At 35.6% G+C, this 20,095-nt stretch overlaps 1 protein-coding gene across 4 annotated transcripts in view; it reads right to left on the bottom strand.

The window, feature by feature from the left end:
• FAM227B (family with sequence similarity 227 member B) overlaps window positions 1-20,095 on the bottom strand; it is a 213,772-nt gene that overhangs the window by 24,735 nt on the left and 168,942 nt on the right. For 3 of the 4 annotated variants that reach the window (XM_069596547.1, XM_069596549.1, XM_069596548.1), the window contains exons 12-13: window positions 11,182-11,276; window positions 7,389-7,549 (exon numbers count right to left, since the gene is read on the bottom strand). In XM_069596547.1, coding sequence (XP_069452648.1) covers window positions 7,389-7,549; window positions 11,182-11,276 — 256 coding nt within the window. Of the gene's footprint in view, window positions 1-7,388; window positions 7,550-11,062; window positions 11,277-20,095 lie in introns of those variants that run through there. The other variant, XM_069596550.1, reaches the window with a different exon arrangement.

Genomic DNA, 20,095 nt, shown 5'->3' with positions numbered 1-20,095 from the left:
TGAAGACCTGTAAGACCTTCTGGAACTAACCAGGTCCTTAATATATGTTAATTTACCTGAAACGAACTGACTTGAAAGATACAATTCATAGTAACTTTTAGTAATGACACACAAATTGTTAGTCACATATTAGTGATAAACAATCTATATGTGCACTTGTGATCAAGATTATTGGAAGTTTTTTTATGAATAAAAGTAAAAAGGAATTGCACATGGCTCTAAGGAATTTCCCACTAGATTCTGTGTAAATGGCGAGTTATACATAACTGGTGATCTACTATGAGTCTCAGGGTTTCTTTTTCCCCCCATTGACTATTTGAATCTCCCCCATCATAGATAATTCACCACAAATGGTTTCTTTGTATAGGTTTTATTTTATGCTGAGATAAATGTTGATATGAATATATCCTGTATTAGTTTTAACTGTAGTTTAATCACCTGCCTCTTCATAGTTTTTACATTTTAGTCTGTAGAAATGTGTGGTGGTGGCAGCATGTGTTGATAGTAAGACAAAACACTCATCATTACATTGCATTGAGTTCAGATTTTTCCCAAACTGCACCAAAATGTGAATGAACATTATAAACTCAGGTTAGAAATACAGATACAGCCTATAGACTTTACTTTTTAATGAGACTCAATATCTTGTTTTTGAGTTTCTTTTTAAAAAAATAATATTTGTTTCACATGTAAAATAATTATTAGACTTAAGAGTTTAGTTTACTGGAAACTAAAAAATAAACTAAAAAGTACTCAAAATTCTAATAGTTATTTTAAACATAAAAGAGTTGAGGTAATCTATAAAAATGCAGACAAATGTGAGAAGGGAAAACTAGGAGCTCCAAATACATTTTGTACAAGATTCTTCCCAGTTTGAAAACATACTACACATTCAGCTCTGGGTCCTAGAAGTCAGTTTTCCTTTTCTGTTTTACTCAAAACACTAGTATTAAGCAGTCACATAAAAAAAAGAGAAATTCAAAGATCATTCACTAAAAAATTTAAATTTTCTACTAGCAATGATTAATGTATATTATCTAGTAAAAAAGTTGATAACTTTCCTTATAAATATTCACTAAAAATCATGCCAGAACCCACAGCACCTTGTGACGTATGCTCACGCTCCCTCTTCCCTCCTCCTCTAGATGCATCTCCAGTCTAAAATCATGTCAGAACCCACAGCACCTTGTGACGTATGCTCACGCTCCCTCCTCCCTCCTCCTCTAGATGCATCTCCAGTCTAAAATCATGTCAGAACCCACAGCACCTTGTGGCGTATGATCACGCTCCCTCCTCCCTGCTCTTCTAGACACACCTCCAGTCTTCTCAGTGTTCATATGTGGGCCCTGAGACACTGACAAGAAGGCAGTCTTCATCTTCTCTTTTATGGCTTTAGCAAATCATTCTGAGTCAAAAGAAATATTACCTGTGATGTTGTTTATTTTTAAACAAATGAACCAGACCAAATGGATCTGGTCCATGAGACTCTGATTTTAAAATTGCATACTGATCAAATATCATATTGTTCTGAATTTAGTTGAAAAATGTGTCATAAGAATCACTTTTGTAGTAACTTATAAGGGAAAATAATCTGAAAAAAAATGAATATAGATATGTAAAACTGAATCACTTTGCTGCATACCTGAAACTAATGCAATACTGTAAATCAACTATACTTCACTGAAAAAACTAAGTAATGAAAAAAATGAATATGAATGCCATGCATGAACCTCCACTGAAATGCAGTCTTTATGAACTGGTTGGAAGGAGAATATGTTTGAGATATCCATTTGAAAGTATGGCAGGATAAATCTCTCTGTGAGTCCTGATAAAACTGATTTTTAATGAGTGGAAAAAGAGAATTTGTTTCTAAAGAAATAAAGCATTTTGAAATAGAATGTGCTCAATCATGCAATCTTATATGTCTGAAGGAAAAACTATAAAAGTTATTTAATACAGGACCAGCTGTAGAAGTTTGAATTAACTATATATTCTCAAATATGACAACATTATCAGGGCATCTCTTTTCTTTTGTCTTCTGTTGGCTTCTCTCCCTCTTACCAACCCTCTCCCAAACCATAATTGTGATTATTTTTAAAAGCCTAGAATATGTTTTTTTTCATTTTTATTTTATACCAGAGCACAGTTGATTAACAATGTTGTGTTAATTTCAAATGTAGAGCAAAGTGATTCAGTTATACATATACTTGTATTTATTCTTTTTCAAATATTTTTCCCATTTAGGTTAATATAGAATACTGAACAGCATTTCCTTGTTTGTTATCTCTTTTAAATATACAGGTCCTTGTTTGTTATCTCTTTTAAACATAGTGGTATGTACATGTCAGTTCCAAGCTTTTAATCCATCCATACCCCTTCCCTCTTGCTAACCATAACTTTGTTCTCTAAGTCTATGAGACTAGAATATGGTCTTATCTTCTGGGATTATACATGCCCCCTGGGTAAACAATTCAGCACCAGAGTTTTTGAGTGCATTGGCTCAGAAGCCAGGTTGTCAAGGATAGACTCCAAGTGTTATCACTTACTCTGGTGTCCTCAGACAAATTATCTAACTTTCCAGTGCCTCAGTTTCCTTATCTGTAAACTAGGGACAATAATAGTAATTATCTCAGAAGTTAACAGGATAATTAAATGAGTTAATATATGTAAAGTACTTAGAAACAGTGCTTGGTATACAGTAACTTGGTAAACAGTAACTTTTTAATAAAGCTTAAAAAACATTTTATAATGACAATTTCAAAGAGTAACTTTGGACTAATGACTCCTAAATTTCTATCTCTATCCTCTAACTTTCTTAATTTTAACAATAATGTCAAATTTTGTCAAAAAAATAAAAAGAAATTTGGTCTTATCTTTATATAAAACTGTTATATACCCACCCATCAGACATTTATTTAATACCTAATTTAAGATACTTTTTTTTTCTTGTGTCAAGGATATGGAGGCAAATAATTCTTTATTCTCTATTGGGTGAGAAAAACAAGTAGAGAAATGGTTACACTACGAGGTGATAAATATTTGGATTGAGGTATATAGGGGCTATAAAATTATTGAAGACATTTGTCTAAATCAGACTTTTGCTCAAACACTGTGAGTTATCCATTGCCAAATTATCCTGAAATTTGGCAGCATAAAACAAGAAACATTTATTATTGGATAGCTTCTGCAGGTCAGGAATCTGGGCACAGCTCAGCTGGATACTTCAGGCTCAGGGTCCCTCACAGGCTGCAATCAAGCTATGGCAAGGGCTGCAGTGATCTCAGGAACAAATGAAGGAGAAGCTGCTTCTAGGCTCACTCATGTGATTATTGGCAAGACTTTCTTCCTCAAGGGTTGTTGGACTAAGGGTCTCAGTTTCTTGTTTTCTTTTTTTTTTGCATTTTAATAGGGCCTTTAAATTGCAATAAAAATATTTTATTTCCCACTACACTTAGGGTCCAAATAACAGGGTCTCAGTTTCTTGCTGACACTTTCCTGCCTCTGGGGAGTCTCCACAGGACAGCTCGCAACTTGGTAGCTGGTTTCTCCCAGAGGGCTCCAAAAGAGCAAGCAAGAAAGGCTGAGTAGGACTGATGTCAGTCTTTTTGTAGCTGAATCTCAAAGGTGACATTTCATTATGTTTGCTATATTCTATTTGTTAGAAGCAAGTCATAGGTTCAGCCCATACCCAATGGGAAATAATTACACAAGGGCATAAAACAGAAGGCGGGAACCACTGAGGACCATTTTAGAGTCTGCCAATCCCAAACATGATGAATTATATTTGTCTTTTTTTGTTTTTGTTATTTATCTCCTCCACTTTCTCTACTATCTCCTACTCCTTCACTCTGAATAGATGCGTTTACTGCAGAGTGTTATTTTTCCACTTCAGAAAAGCCAGAGGACTCCAATAAGCCCAGAGAAAACTAATACAAAATATTCTAAATTCTGAATAGCTGTAAATATAAATGTAAATAAATAGCTGTAAATGTAAACTTTCAGGAGAAAGATAAACTTAATGATCGTACAGTCATCACAGATATAAGAAATCTGGACACACATTTCATTAGCAGCTACCACGATCTTGGTTTTAACATAACATTGTAAAAATCAACTATACTTCAATTAAAAAAAATTACTGACATGTACACACTGCTATATTTAGAGTAGATAATCAACAAAGACCTACTGTATAGCACAGGGAGCTCTGCTCAATGTTATGTGGAAGCCTGGATGGGAGGGGAGTTGGGGGAGAATGGATGCGTGTATATGTATGGCTGAGTCCCTTTGCTGTCCACCTGAAACTACCACAAAATTGTTAATCAGCTATAACCCAATATAAAATTAAAAGTTAAAAAAACCCCAAAACAACAAAAAAGGAAAAACATGTTTTTAAAGGAAAAACATGTTAAAATAAAGATCTTGTTGAAAACATTACTGGGCTGTGTCGCCGACCACCAGCCTGGACTGTCATGTCAGGCAAGTAGCAGAACAGCAGACTGTTGCCAGCTCTCCTGCATGAATCACCTGGGCAAGCTACTCACCCTCGAGCTTTGACTTCCTCATTTGTAAAGTGGCTGTATGAGTACCTGCTCTTCCCACTGTCACAGGAGTTTTACCATTTCTCATAATAATACGTAGAGAGAGTCAATATATGCTTTGAAACACTGTAAAGTGCTGATGAATGTAAGGTATCATTATCATTTTGTTCATCATTAGATATAGGAATATTTTTTCTTATCAGCAGGTATTACATTTTACAAGCTCAGAAAGCATTATGGAAAGTCAGTTACTTTCTTTTCTTAAAAAATTTTGTTTTTTTGAAGTGTAGTTTATTTTTAATGTATTAATTTCTACAAAGTGATTAGTTATACATATATACACATTTTTCCATATTCTTTTCCATTATGGTTTATCACAGGATATTGAATATAATTCCCTTACTATATAGCAGGATTCTGTTGTTTACCCATTCAGTATATAATAGTTGACATCTGCTGATCCCAAACTCCCCATCCATCCCCCACCACCCCCGGCAGCCACAGTCTATTCTCTATGTCTCCGAGTCTGTTTCTGTTTCACAGGTAAGTTCAGTTGTGTCATACTTTAAATGTACAAATGATATCATATGGCATTTGTCTTTCTGCTTATTTCACTTGGCATGGTAAGCTCTAGGTCCATCTATGTTGCTGCAAATGGCATTTCTTTTTTATGGCTGAGTAATATTCCATTATGTATGTGTACCACATTTTATTCAGCCATGCATCTGTAGATGGACATTTAGATTGTTTCCATGTCTTGGCTATTGTAAATAGTGCTGCTATGAACACTGAAGTGGTATGTATCTTTTTAAATTAATTTTGTCCATAGCTGACATTTTCTGAGTGGTGATTTCTTTCAGATCTTTAGGAAATGAAATACTCTCCTAAATGGTTTCATGTTGTAGATATCCATTTTGTGCTTTTCCCATCTCAACCCATACTTACACTCTTCCCACATTCTCAGTAAATTGGTGTTATGAAACCTTGTATTGCTGTTTGACAAATCCATACCCATCAGAAATATAAATAGAGACATTTTTTACAATCACAATAAAAATTAGCTAAAAATAATCTATTATGAATGGTTTTAGATATCTTTCAAGTTTCACTTCTAAACATTTAAAAATTTTGAATTTTAAACATTAGTTTGAACAATTCAAGATTGATGAGCATCCTTAAATTACAAGTCTCAGAACAGACTGAATTAGTTCTCTAGTTTGCCTTTCTCCTTGTGTTCCAGAGTCATCCAAGTTAATTCTATCTCCCTGTGGTCAGTGAGACTCTGGAGATTATCTGGACTGAAATATGGGAGAAGTGTCCTACAAAGAATCCTCAGAATCTGCTAGAGCAGTGTTCTCCACACTTCTAGGATCATGTATCCTATGAGTAAAAGCTATGTGAGCACACACCCTTATAGGTATAATTTAAAATTTAGAAATTATACACATATCAATCTGTATTAATATATTAGTCATATTATAAAAGATGCCATCTACAAATAGAAAAGTGAGATGAAATAAAATATTTAAAAATAAAATTTAACATGATATTTATTAATGGTACACTGAACCTTTTATCCTCAAATTATAGAGATTTGTATTGAGGTCTATACAGCTTATAAATGCCTTGCAAATTAAACTGGCATCATACTATTATTTGCTAATTTTGAAAGGTACAATGTACATTTAGGGCTAGGCTCATTGTTGTAACAATGATGTCTATCCATATTTCAATTGATGCTTTTGAAAATTTTTATTTTTTTGGCCTATGTCTCAGCAGAACTGATTGGATCACCACTAATTTTGTCTCTCAGTGTGACTGAAAAGGAGCTCCTTCAAGAAATAGGGGAAATATCATTCAGTCTTTTTTTTTTTTAATAGTCTTGCATTATAAATATTACCATCAATCCAAAGTTTCTTTTCAGGGAAATGTTTAAAGCTATTGGTCCACTAGTAAGTGTTAATTTAGTTAAATTACATGATATGATCTATAACTCTGCTTAACCATCCAAAGAAAACAGCAATAAATTGTGAACCTCAGACAATAACATAAGAGCAAAGATGTCATTATTATCCCTCAATACAGTAGAGTGAAAACTGAAATGTCAACTGAGTGAGGGTACTTGTCTTCTAAATATTAGTCAAGTGTAATTTCTTTTTTATTTTTAAAGATATAAATAGATATAATATATATATATTTCCACCCAGAGTTGTATATACCCCAGTTTAGAGACCATTTACTATATCCCTGTGTGTTCATCCATGTCCCTAGTGAGACCTGGGCAAAAATCGGTTACACAGAAGGGGGACAAGAATGTAAACAGACACCCCTGCTGCAACCAAAGAGCTCCAACTTCATTAAATTGTTGGGTTGGCCAAAAAGTGTGTTTGGGATTTTAAAAAAAAGGAAAAACCCAAAAGAACTTTTTGGCTAACTGATATATTTTTATACATTAAGCTAAGAAATATTCAGTTGAACAAAGGATTACATAGCTAAGCTATGTCTGAAACTTTCTTCTGGAGAAATCTAGAAGCCCATGACCCACAGTTCTGACAAATGTTTGAAATGGAACACTTTACTAACGAGCTAAACATACAAGTTTTTTAAGTTCCTGAGTTTTATGTTTGTTTTATTTCTCTTACATGCAAAATCACAGCCATAGATCTAAAAGAGAAAATACTTTTACCCAAACATGCTATGAAAGTTGTGAATGTAATTCAATGCTAAATAGAGCATTAGTTATAAAAGACAATAAAATTTTTTTTCTTAACTGAGACATTAAAAAAAGCTAAAAGTTTTGAATATTTTGGAGATAGATCACATTAAAGCAAAGCTTAAAAAGGATATGGTTCTTTCAGTATTTCAGTGAGTTTAATCCTGATTTGTCTAGGGGCTTTGGAAATACCAGCTACCTCATGCATTTTAAGATAATATAAAATCAGTGGACTCTGACCTCCAATATTGAAGAGAACACGGTGAAACTCTGGACCACTACTGATATAATGTGACTGCAAGGGGTAGGAAAAAAAAAAGAAGAGTCAATTATTACTTTTGTGTATTTTTAAAGAACTATAAATTAAATATATCTGCATTATAACTATAAATACAATTATTATCTGGTGTATTAAAACAAAGGGAAATTTTGCAAGGCATTCTTCTTAATGAAAGTGCTTATGAGCCTATGAGTGTGTGTTGTAAGGCTCTGGTAGTCTTTAGCATGAAGACAGGCCAATAGAGATCATTCTATCTGAAGAACAGAAAGAGAAAAATGAGCATAACCCCAGAAAAAGGGATAGGAAAAAATATGAAGAAATAATGACTGAAACTTTCCAAGTTTTAAAAAAACACATCCTAGAAACTTAACTCCAAGTAGGATACAGTCACATCTGGATGTATCATAGTCAAAAGTGTTAAAAATGACAAACAGAAAAATTTCAAAAACAGCAAGAGAGAAATGACATATAAGAGAACCCCCAAAAGTTAACAGGTGACTTCTCATCAGAACAATGGAGGCCAGAAGCCCATCAAAGTGCTGATGAAAGAAACTTCAACCATGAATTCTGTGCCAGGGAGACAATCACCATAATTATAATTGCTTCAATATTCTACTATTGACTTCTTGTAGAATACAAGGTAAGTATAGCAACTATTCATATGTTGTCTTTCCTCAGTTTTTGTAATTCCTAGATGAGAGATTTATTGTTGATTCCATTTCCTATGTGGAAAAACTTTTTTTCTCATTTGTTTTAACTGATATATAAAATTCTCATATTTCTTTTGCTTATGGTCAATTTTTCACTGTATTCATTCATAGGTGCTCCAAAATTACTTCAAATGGTGGGACTATTGTAATCCCACTGTTGTCCTGATGACAATTCATATCAGGATATGATCAACCTAGATAGCTTATTCAAAAGCAGAGACATTACTTTGCCAACAAAGGTCCATCTAGTCAAGGCTATGGTTTTTCCTGTGGTCATGTATGGATGTGAGAGTTGGACTGTGAAGAAGGCTGAGCACCAAATTATTGATGCTTTTGAACTGTGGTGTGGAGAAGACTCTTGAGAGTCCCTTAGACTGCAAGGAGATCCAACCAATCCATTCTGAAGGAGATCAGCCCTGGGATTTCTTTGGAAGGAATGATGCTCAAGCTGAAACTCCAGTACTTTGGCCACCTCATGCGAAGAGTTGAGTCATTGGACAAGACTCTGATGCTGGGAGGAATTGGGTCAGGAGGAGAAGGGGACGACAGAGGACTGGATGGCTGGATGGCATCACTGACCCGAAGGACGTGAGTCTGAGTGTACTCCAGCAGTTGGTGATGGACAGGGAGGCCTGGCGTGCTGTGATTCATGGGGTCGCAAAGAGCCGGACATGACTGAGTGACTGAACTGAACTGAAGTGAAAACAAAACTTTTATAGCCAAAGTCAATTTAGTACTAAATTTGAAGAACCATGCAATCCAATGAACTTTGGAAGGGTCACAAAGGATGAACTAGGAAGTCCAAGGAATGGTTTCAGCCATCTGCTTTTCTGTTAGTTTACTAAACGATAATTGCTAATAGTGGATAGAAAGCTAAGCTTTGATTTTGAGGTTTGAAAGTGTGTACTGTCTATGCTCATATGGACACTGGGAACCCATAAGCACTCATTCAGCATTTGGATGACACTGGTGCATAGAAGGACTTCCTTGTAGCTCAGATGGTAAAGAATCTGCTTGCAATGCCAGAGACTCCGGCTTGATCCCTGGGTAGGGAAGATCCTCTGGAGAAAGCAATGGAAATCCCCTTGAATATTCTATCCTGGAGAATCCCATGGACAGAGGAGCCTTGTGGGCTGCAGACCACAAAGAAAGAGTTGGACACTTAGGAAAAAAAAGTGCTTAGAAAACTTTTGTTTCCATTGAACTGAAACATGTCTCTGTAAAGCTTTTACTTATTGGTAAAAGTAAAACTTTTTAGTATGTATTAGTAAAAACTTTTTTGAGTCACATAGAAAAAGTCTAATCCTGCTACTAATCTAATCTACTGTAGCTCTTTACATATTTGAAAACAGTTATTATGGGCTCCAGTCTCAACTTTTCTAGTGGAAACATCTTTACATATTTTGGCAATTGCTCAAACATTATGGTTTCAGAGCGCTTTATTATCTTGATTATTACACCCTTTTACAATGTAGGGCTCCAAAATGAACATAATGCACAATCTTTGTCCAATCAGCACATATGTTTAGACAGCCCATGAATACAGTAGATTTTGGGATCAATGACATTCTACTTTTGACATATAGAGAGCTTACTGTTGAAAGTGATTCCCAAATCTTTTCAGATGCCTCCAAGTCAAGGCTTTATTATTCTATACTTAGGAAGTTATAATTTTGGACCTTTATACTTTTTCCACAGTAACAGTTTATCTTCTAAGTTCAGGTCTGTTATTCCAGCCTGTTGCAAACTTTTGGTCATTCATAATTCTTCCAAGTTTTATGACTTCTACATAGCTAATAAAAATGGCAACCATATTTTCATCAAAGTTGTCAATAAAATGTGTGAATGATATGGCAGCAATATGGTATACTGCCAAAGACATAACTGCCATTTGCTTTCTAGCTTTTAAAGTGTCATCTGAAGAAAGGTCATTTGGTCAGTTATAAATCCCTCCATCCATATTTCTCCAACTTGTAAACAAAGTATGAAAGACCATTTTTAGCGCTGTTGAAGATCAACTATACAATTTCTATCATACTTTCCTGATTTTGAAATCTACCAACACTGCCCTCCTCCTCTACTTCCATCTCCTCCCCTGCTCTCCCATCCCCTGCAGCCAAGATGGTGCACTATTGCCATCTACATCAACCTGACTCTCAGAGGTCACCAATTTCTATCCTAGGCACCAGCAAAACATCCTTGGCAGGACTGTGACATTTGGAAGAGATTCTACATACCTGGATTATTTAAGACCTGGAAATATATGAATATGACTTTCATAAAGTGATTTTTATAGGCATAATTTAAAATTTAAAATAATAGACTTAACCAGATAATTCAGACCAAATTTTGTCAATAAAGACTGAAACAGATTTAAAACTTAACTGGCCAACAAATTAAGAGATCAAATTCAGAAGTTCAAGCCAACAGTCTCATCAAATTTGGGCTAAAGCAACACAAGGTAGCAAGTCCATAGGATCTCTATTTTGGAGGCACCTTTAAAACTGTGGAGAAAGCAAGCATTCAAGACTGAAGAGTAACAATACCTACATGTGGTCATTTATTCCAGTACCATGGTTTAAGTGGTAGGGACAGGTCAATCACTGTTGAAAACTCCTTTGATGTTTTGTCTACAACTTTGACTGATGGTTTTTCAGGTCACAGCTATGTGTGTATGTCAGCCCAAGTAGAAGCAGTGCCAGAATTATGAGGAAAAGATAAACATTATTCTTTTTCCTGAGAGATGAGGATAGTTTCAGAAATAAATACAACTTAGCGATATTACGGTTAGTCTCCCTAATAAGTCTCTTCTGATCAGTTTTTCTCAAATACATATCAAGAGTATAATAACCTACATTGTCCATGTGAAACTGTTGAATTAATTATACTGAAAATTTAAAAAGAACTTTTTTTTTTAATGATCATTATACTTCAAACCTTTGTTGGTAGTTTTGGTGGTCTTGATTCTTCCTTGAATGCAGGTGTTGTATATGCTTTGGGGTTCTGTAAAATTTTCATATTGAAGTCTATACCTAAAACAAATAAACAAAAAAATTTCTTAAATTCTGTTCTTTAGGTTAGGATATTGTTACATAATAGCTTGCTCCAGTCAATCTAGGCTCCCAGGTGGTAAAGAATCTGCCTGCCAATGCGGGAGCAAGAAATGCAGGTTCAGTCCTTGGGTTGGGAAGATCCCTGGAGTTGGGAATGACAACCCACCCCAGTATTCTTGCCTGGAAAATTCCATGGACAGAGGAGCCTGGCGGGCTACAGTTCATGGAGTCCCCAAAGAGTCAACGGAGCATGCACGCATGCCCCAGTCAGAGGAAATGAATATTCCATCTCATTTTACTTAATAGGGATTTAGAGTTTTCAAATTTATTCACTTACACTATTTTATGCTGTCCTCATAAACCATATTATGAGCTAACTAAATTTCCCACAAATTACAGATGAGAAAACTAAAGTGCAGGAAACTCTACAACTTTTTCTAAGATTAAGTCTTGCTCTAAGTCTTACCCTACCATTTATTGAGAGTAGAGGAAGAGGATACGGACCTAGGGCTTTTGCTTCTGAGTTCAGAGCTCTTTTCATGACCCTCTAGTTAAGGGGAATAGGAGGTTTGGACCTTGGCATGTCAAAGGCCACCTTTTCCATATACTGACAACACACCCAGATAAGGAAAGACTTGGTAATTTTTTTTTTTGTTGTAACCAGCATAAATATGCGTGAGGGTATATAGGGATTCTTATCTTAAAGGAGAACTATATCATTTTATCAGTCATGTCAATCAGGCTAAAAGCACAGGCTAGTTACTAAGGGTACCTCAATATAGAACAGAGAAAGCAGGTGATCTGAGAAGTTTGTACTAGATCTTGGCACTGACAATTATTACCAGTTACCAGGTAGACAAATTAGACTATAGTATGTGAGGTTGATGACAAACCTTAAAGAATTAAAGAAGGTTACTTGGATTGATTATTTGTGTTAGATATTAAAAGATATTCAATATTAGCTTGAAATACTGGAGGCAACTAGGCATTTGTCTCTGGCAGAGATTAAAAAATTGGCTGTCAAGGAACCTGTATTTTAAGAGTGAAACAAAAGTTAGGTTAAGTTGGGAGTTAGAATGGGCAAGAAAGGTAATGAACCATGTAATTTCTCTACTTTAAAACTTGCTCAAAAACATACAACCCATTATGGAGAGGAATTTGACACTATCTATCAATAACACAGACACTTTTTCTTTGCCTAGTAATCCCTCCCCTAAGAATATATTCTTCACAATCTCCTACACAAGTACAAAAACACGCACGTACAAGTTTAATGATTATAGCATGATTTGTAAAATTTAGAGATTATAAACAACCTATGTATTTAATAGTCAAGTGCAGTTGAAAAAGCCATGGTACTCCTATTTGTTGGAATACTATGAGCTGTAAAAAGAAATGAGCAACATCTCTGTACAGATGTGAAGATATCTTGAGGTTATATCATTAAGTGAGGAAAGTAAGTTGCAGGACAGTACACAGAGTATATTACTTGACTGAAAGTATACAATATGCTATGTTCAGTTTAAAAGGGATAGAATATCTATTGCACTTGCCTTCATTTGTATAAAGGAACACTGAAAAGATAAATAAGAAATGAATAAAAATATTCTCTTTGGGAGGAATAATTAAAAATAAAAAATGCTCTATTTTGAATTATTCTTAAATACATACTTAGGTGATATTACTTAACGGTCACCACAGGATTGGAAAAGGTCAGTTTTCATTCTAATCCCAAAGAAAGGCAATGCCAAAGAACGTTCAAGCTACCACACAATTGTACTTATCCCATATGCTAGCAAAAAAGTAATGCCCAAAATTCTCCAAGCCAGGCTTCAACAGTACGTGAACCATGAACTTCCAGATGTTCAAGCTGGACTGAGAAAAGGCAGAGGAACCAGAGATCAAAGTGCCAACATCCACTGGATCACTGAAAAAACAAGAGAGTTCCAGAAAAACATCGATTTCTGCTTTATTGACTATGCCAAAGCCTTTGACTGTGTGGATCACAATAAACTGTGGAAAATTCTGAAAGAGATGGGAATACCAGACCACCTGACCTGCCTCTTGAGAAACCTGAATGCAGGTCAGGAAGCAAAAGTTAGAACTGGACATGGAACAGACTGGTTCCAAATAGGAAAAGGAGTATGTCAAGGCTGTATACTGTCACCCTGCTTATTTAACTTCTATGCCGAGTACATCAGGAGAAACGCTGGACTGGAAGAAGCACAAGCTGGAATCAAGATTGCCGGGAGAAATATCAATAACTTCAGATATGGAGATGACACCACCCTTATGGTAGAAAGTGAAGAGGAACTAAAGAGCCTCTTGATAAAAGTGAAAGAGGAGAGTGAAAAAGTTGGCTTAAAACTCAACATCCAGAAAACAAAGATAATGGCATCTGGTCCCATCACTTCATGGGAAATAGATGGGGAAACAGTGTCAGACTTTATTTTTGGGGGCTCCAAAATCACTGCAGATGGTGACTGCAGCCATGAAATTAAAAGACGCTTACTCCTTGGAAGAAAAGTTATGACCAACCTAGACAGCATATTAAAAAGCAGAGTCATTACTTTGCCAACAAAGGTCCTTCTCGTCAAAGCTATTGTTTTTCCAGTAGTCATGTATGGATGTGAGAGCTGGACTATAAAGAAAACTGACCACTGAAGAATTCATGCTTTTGAACTGTGGTATTGGAGAAGACTCTTGAGAGTCCCTTGGACAGCAAGGAGATCCAACCAGTCCATCCTAAAGGAAATCAGTCTTGAATATTCACTGGAAGGACTGATGTTGAAGCTGAAACTCCAATACTTTGGCCACCTGATGCGAACAGCTGACTCATTTGAAAAGACCCTGATGCTGGGAGGGATTGGGGGCAGGAGGAGAAGGAGACGACAGAGGATGAGATGGCTGGATGGCATCACCAACTAAATGGACATGAGTTTGAATAAACTCCAGCAGTTGGTGATGGACAGGGAGGCCTGGGGTGCTGCAGTCCATGGGGTTGCAAAGAGTTGGACACAACCGAGCGGCTGGAATGAACTGAACTGAACCTATCTTCTAGTTGTTATGAACAGATAGTTTAAACAAAAGGACCTTCATGTTTATCCTATGCACAATAAATGCCAAGACCCTCTGGTGGGCTGGTCAGTGTCTAGGGATGGGTATAGAGGCAGTTCTGTTCTGCAGATAGTTGTGATTTTGGTGTGCTTTTCAGAGGAGGTGAGCTTAGGGTCTTTTTACTGTGTCATCGTGGCTACTTTTGACACAATATTTTTTATTTATTGGGACAATATTTTGCATGTGTTATTCTATAAATGTTTCTACTTTTCAGACCATGATTCTTGCTTTTATTTGAAAAATATCACAGCTAAACTCATGGTGAATTTTCCACTGGTGGCAGAGCATTTCAAGACCTTAATCATACTCCAAAAATTGTTCTAAAAATACATAAGCTATTTCTGCAGGTACTTCCCAAGACAACTCCAGTCACAGTCTGGGAGACGTTTCAAGGCATTTCCCTCACCTATTCACTAAAAGAGTGGCTCCAGTAGCCGGAAGTACGTGCATGTGAACTTAATGTGCATTCCTGAATCAGAGTAGTGTATTAGTTAAGCCTTGGAGACACATGGACACAGATTTAAACATCAGCTCTGCCACTGGAGAACTAAGTGACTTTGGGCAAATAAAATTCTTTAAGCTTTCAGTTCCTTGAAATATAATTTTGAAATGATAATAATGATTAAATTATAGACTTGTTAACTGGATAAAAATGAGATCATATAGGCAAATCACACATAACTGGCATCCTGTAATGGTTATGTAGATTTTAGACAATATTGTCACTACCATCATTTTTTAAGGAAAATGAATACAAATTCTCTTACTTCATACTTAGTAAAAGGTTCATTGAGAGAAAATATTGAGGAGTGATTGAGTGTTATCTATTTCTTTAGAAAATCTGAGACATATTTTTGAGCTGAGGTAGACTGACAAAGAGATATATATTAGAACTGAATTTTCTTGGCCACTTGTAGATCCATTTTTACCAGATTATACTTTGTCTTTATATGCCCTTGGTGAACACAGTGCAATCTTATAGACTCAAATATGGCTGTATTTACATATCAACAACATTCATTACGTTACACAGAGCTTCTCTTAGGAGAGGGTGTTAATCAGTTGAGGTGTTCACAAGTATTCACCTTTTCATCCTTCCAAGGCACGCAGTAGGACTAAATATCTAGTCTCTTTGAAGATAATTATGGCATTTGCAACTTGCTCTGGGCAGTGAAAAAATGAATTTGATTACAACTGTATATGTAATCTCCAGTGACCCACATTCCAGTTGAGTCTAAATTTCCTCCTGGGTAAAAGAGGTCTTTTATACATTTTTTTTAGTTTGTTTAAATTATGTTCCCTATTTTAAATTATATGAATTAAGGCATGAGAAGATAGATTAAATTACTCTACCTCCATCAAGTGGAGAAAAACCCTACAAATGTGATTTCTTAAACCTAAACCCATTTTCCATTTATTCAATTTTTCATGCATTGCTTCAAGAAATGCTTTCTTTGCAGACTTTGTGAATAATACTACAAATTTCAAGAGAAATTAAAAGTATACAGTTGCTGGCCTCAGTAACCAACTGTAATCAAGTAGGTTGATAAAACATATGCAGGTAATATTTGTGAAAAATTCAACATCTATTCAAAAGTTAATATAAGATAAAGAGGCAAATAGATTGTACCAGAAATAAAACTTTAAGGATGAATTAGAGATTGTTTGTGGGATGAGTCCATCAGAGAAAGCTCACTTAAAAACTGATCAGATTTGCAGGAATTCAGACATGGAGAAAGAATTCAGGCCAATGGCATATACATAGGGCTGAGGTTGGGTAACAAGGTATTTTAACAGGACTTTGAGGAGACCACCCTAGTTGCAGGAAAGTGTTACCTTAGGGACTGTTTTAAGAATATGAAGAAGAAAAAGAGCAAAGGAGATTAAGATGAAGCGGTTATGCTAGTGTAAACAGATTTTTACTATGTTTCTGTCAGGAAATAATACATTGAACTCAAATCTTTGATGATGATTGAAATAATTGGTCCGTAATTATGAGTTAATTTAAATACTATAGTTGCTTAACAAATGATGTTAGTGATGTGGTTTTACCCCTTAAGTCATAAACTTGTTAATAAGCCTGATTATCTGAAATTATCATAAATTTTATAAATGAATAGGAATGGACCAACCCAACCACTATGAAAATCATGAAGAAAAGAGGAGCCAAGGAATGTATAGTTACCTTTACCACAGAGGAATAAATTACAGTATTATTAGTTAAAAATAAAAACATTGAAATAATAAAATCAAAGTGGTAAAGAGTTCACATTTTGGTGGTGTCAGTGTTATGTATGACTTACATGAAATACGTATGCTTCATTCAAAATGTGGATGGAGAGGTCAAATGTAGCAGGCATAAAACTTTTGCAAGAGTTCATTATGTTTTCCTCTTAGTGTACATGTTAAATGAAGGGTACTGTGGTTCACCCATATAATTTCTACTTTGTTTAGAGTCATTGTGCTCTAATGGGAAAAATGCTAGCAGAAGTCCTAGTGACGCAGTGTCAGTCCCCCACCATTTCACCAAAATCTTTCCATCAGAATAATTACTGTAAGTTAGACTTCTGTCCTAAACAAAGAAACTAGCATTTTATTCCACCATTAAAAAAAATTCTAGCCTCTCAAACCTCTTCCATGGGTGGATTATCAACATTCACCACTAACAATATGTCTTAAAGAAAGCTCATATTGCAAGATCAAATTTGAAAAATTAATTTCTGCTTTTAATCAAACCAAGATTTCTATGTGAATGAGAAATTAATAGTTAAAATGAATGATTAGAATAAGAATTGGCTCTTTTAAGGCTGGTAATTCCAAATTCTTTGATCTGCTACCACTAAGCTCCTATCCTGACTACTGAGACTAACAAAATTCAAACTTAATGGAATCAATCATACCAAGAGAACAGACACCATCAGAAGTTTCCTTTTAAGACCACAAAGCACTAATAGAATTTATGGAAGGTTTGAATTAGTTAGTACCTTGGGAAGACATGTCATTCTTAATAAAATTTTCTTAGAGAGAAAGACTGAGTGCAATATGATCTAAGAACAAATTTTATTATTAACATAATTGGTACCATTATATTACAGTGGAAAATCCATGGGAAAGAAGAGAATGGCACAGACAGCTAGTGTTCTTCATTGAAGGAAATAATTGTGGGGACCTTTTTCAAATATAGTTTTTGATTTTGTTGTTAGGTATGGGGTTTAATAACACCACAGGTGTTGGTAATGCTATACCATAGTCCATGGATTTGCCTTTTGAGTAAGAAGGTGGTAGGTAACACGGTGTTGCAACAGTTACTCTCTAGTGATGTGACTTTGAACCTGTACCCTCAGCTGTAAAACAGTATCATGAACACTGGTCTCATAGGATCACTAGGAGAGTAAGTGAACATTATGTTTGTGAAGTGCTTCACAAAGGTGACCTTAGACAGGAACATAGAAGGGAAAGAGTATGCATGCTCACTCAGTCATGTCTGACTCTTGGTGACCACATGGATGGTAGCCCACCAGGCTTCTCTGTCCATGGGATTTTCCAGGCAAAAATACTGGAGTGGGTTGCTATTTCCTATTCTAGGGGATCTTCCCAACCCAGGGATCAAACCTGTGTCTCTCATGTTTCTTGTACTGTCAGGCAGATTCGTCACCACTGTGCCACCTGGGAAGCCTGGGAAAGCAGAGGATATGTAAAATGATGTTGGTAACTGGGTATACGTGGTGGTGGGAGTTTGTGGTAGTTCTCATTGTCTTAATTTTCTCATTGAAGTAGGAAGCAAAATTACTATCTGAAATTGAGTAGAGGGGAGAGAGTGTTGGAGATATGAAAAGGTAAAAGGGGGAAATAGTAGTCTTCATGAGTGGTAGAAATAAAGGACTAGAGGAAATTGTATGATTACCTGACAGAGTTAAGGCCCGTTGGAGTTGTGTACTTATGAATTAAAAATGAGACATAGTTAGCATGGTTGAATGTGTTCTCTGTGTACATTTAGCTGTACACTTTCAGATATGGGAAAGATGGAGAATGATTTGTAATTATTTTAATTATTTTTCGTTGGCAAATTGTAAAAGGAGTTGGGGATGAATACAAAGAAGTAGCTAGAACTACTGACTATAGTAGATAGGTAAAAAGGGAAGAAGAAGGGTTAGTAAGATCTATATATTGTTGGGATTTTATTTTTGACTTAATATACAGAAAATTTTTGGAAATGTTCTATCTGTACCTACACTTGAATGGACAGTCAAGTTATTGCATGTAGCCTCTCTCTCTCTCACACACACATGTCATAATCACTAGTGTTTTCCTGATATATATTATTTACTAACACTTTCTGTCAGATTTAACTATTATCATCTAAGCGGGGAGAATTAAAGTATTACGGATTTTATATGAAAAATTGTAAGCTTGTCCTTGAGAGTCTGAACATTTTTGCTATGTTTCTAGGCAATATTTTTGGTATAGACATCTTCACATATTATATTAATACATTCTGTTTGATTATTTGTCAGTAGGTAGTCTCTCTTCCTTTTAGTGCTTTGTTCCTTTAATTTGTCTGATATGAATATTACTATATCAGCTTTCTTTTCCTGAATACTTTTATCTTTTTCCATTATTATCTTTTCTCATTGCTTCATTTTTAACCTTCTAGAAGGTTTTGTTCTGAGAATTTATTTTGTATGTGTGTGAGAAGGATAAACATTCTTTTAAAATAACCTACTTGAGGTTTTTACTCTGAGTCAGATGTAGTAGGTCTTATAGACCAATGTTTCCACTTTAATAATTAGAAAAAGCAGAGTAAATGACAAAATGTCATTTTAAAAGACACTGGAAACAATGGCAGAACAAGTGGAAATTCCAGAGAGGGAAGAACCCTTCCTTTGTGAGCTGACAGGCCTCCAGTTATTTCACCCCTTGAAAGCATCTACTAATTTGGGGTACTACTGAGAATCAGGTCTGGTGGATGCAGTAAGTACTCTATTAGAGAAGAGATGAACCATCAGAGCTTTAACAATCACGTAGGCTGGTATAAAATCGAGACAACCCCCAGGTACACCACAGCTAATTTTTACCATGGGATATTTACAGAGTTCTGCTGTGGTATGGAAGGCTGGGACAGGGCTGGGTTAGAAGCTTCTCAAAGGGTGGACAAAGTTTCTTCCAGGTCTTAGACAGTGGCTAGGAGACAACATTTCACAAATAGCTGGTTGGTCTTCCCCCTTAGGACAATATGTCAGATTTTGAAGATATGTGTCATTGGAGGTTAAAGAGATAAGCTCAAAACATTCAAAGCATAGAATTAACTCTCTCTCCCTATTTCATGGCTGAGGATATAAAGACTTCCTAGGTTCTTAATTAAAAACCCACAAAGACCATGCCCAAAGAACAGGGAAGACCTAGAGTTCAGTGAATTTTGTCAAAGCTGTATTCCATCTGTAACCCAGTTCAGTCACTGATTAAGGCATGGTGTTTAGTCCCTCATGCTAACTGGAAAAAGCAAGAGGCATCTCTGGTGGAAAATAATATTGTCTAAATGTCTATAGTTACTTTATACTCAATGCTTAATGTATAATAAAAGAGTGTAAGACAAGCAAAGTGCGTGATAGGTAGAGACACATAGATGATCCATAAATTGGAGTTTAGAGACAAAGGGCTTTAAAATGACATTATAAAGATGC

The sequence above is a fragment of the Ovis canadensis genome, chromosome 7, assembly GCF_042477335.2.
Source record: "Ovis canadensis isolate MfBH-ARS-UI-01 breed Bighorn chromosome 7, ARS-UI_OviCan_v2, whole genome shotgun sequence".
Taxonomy (NCBI): domain Eukaryota; kingdom Metazoa; phylum Chordata; class Mammalia; order Artiodactyla; family Bovidae; genus Ovis; species Ovis canadensis.
The sequence above is the reverse complement of the archived record's forward strand: the minus strand, read 5'-3'. Positions and strand labels throughout refer to the sequence as shown.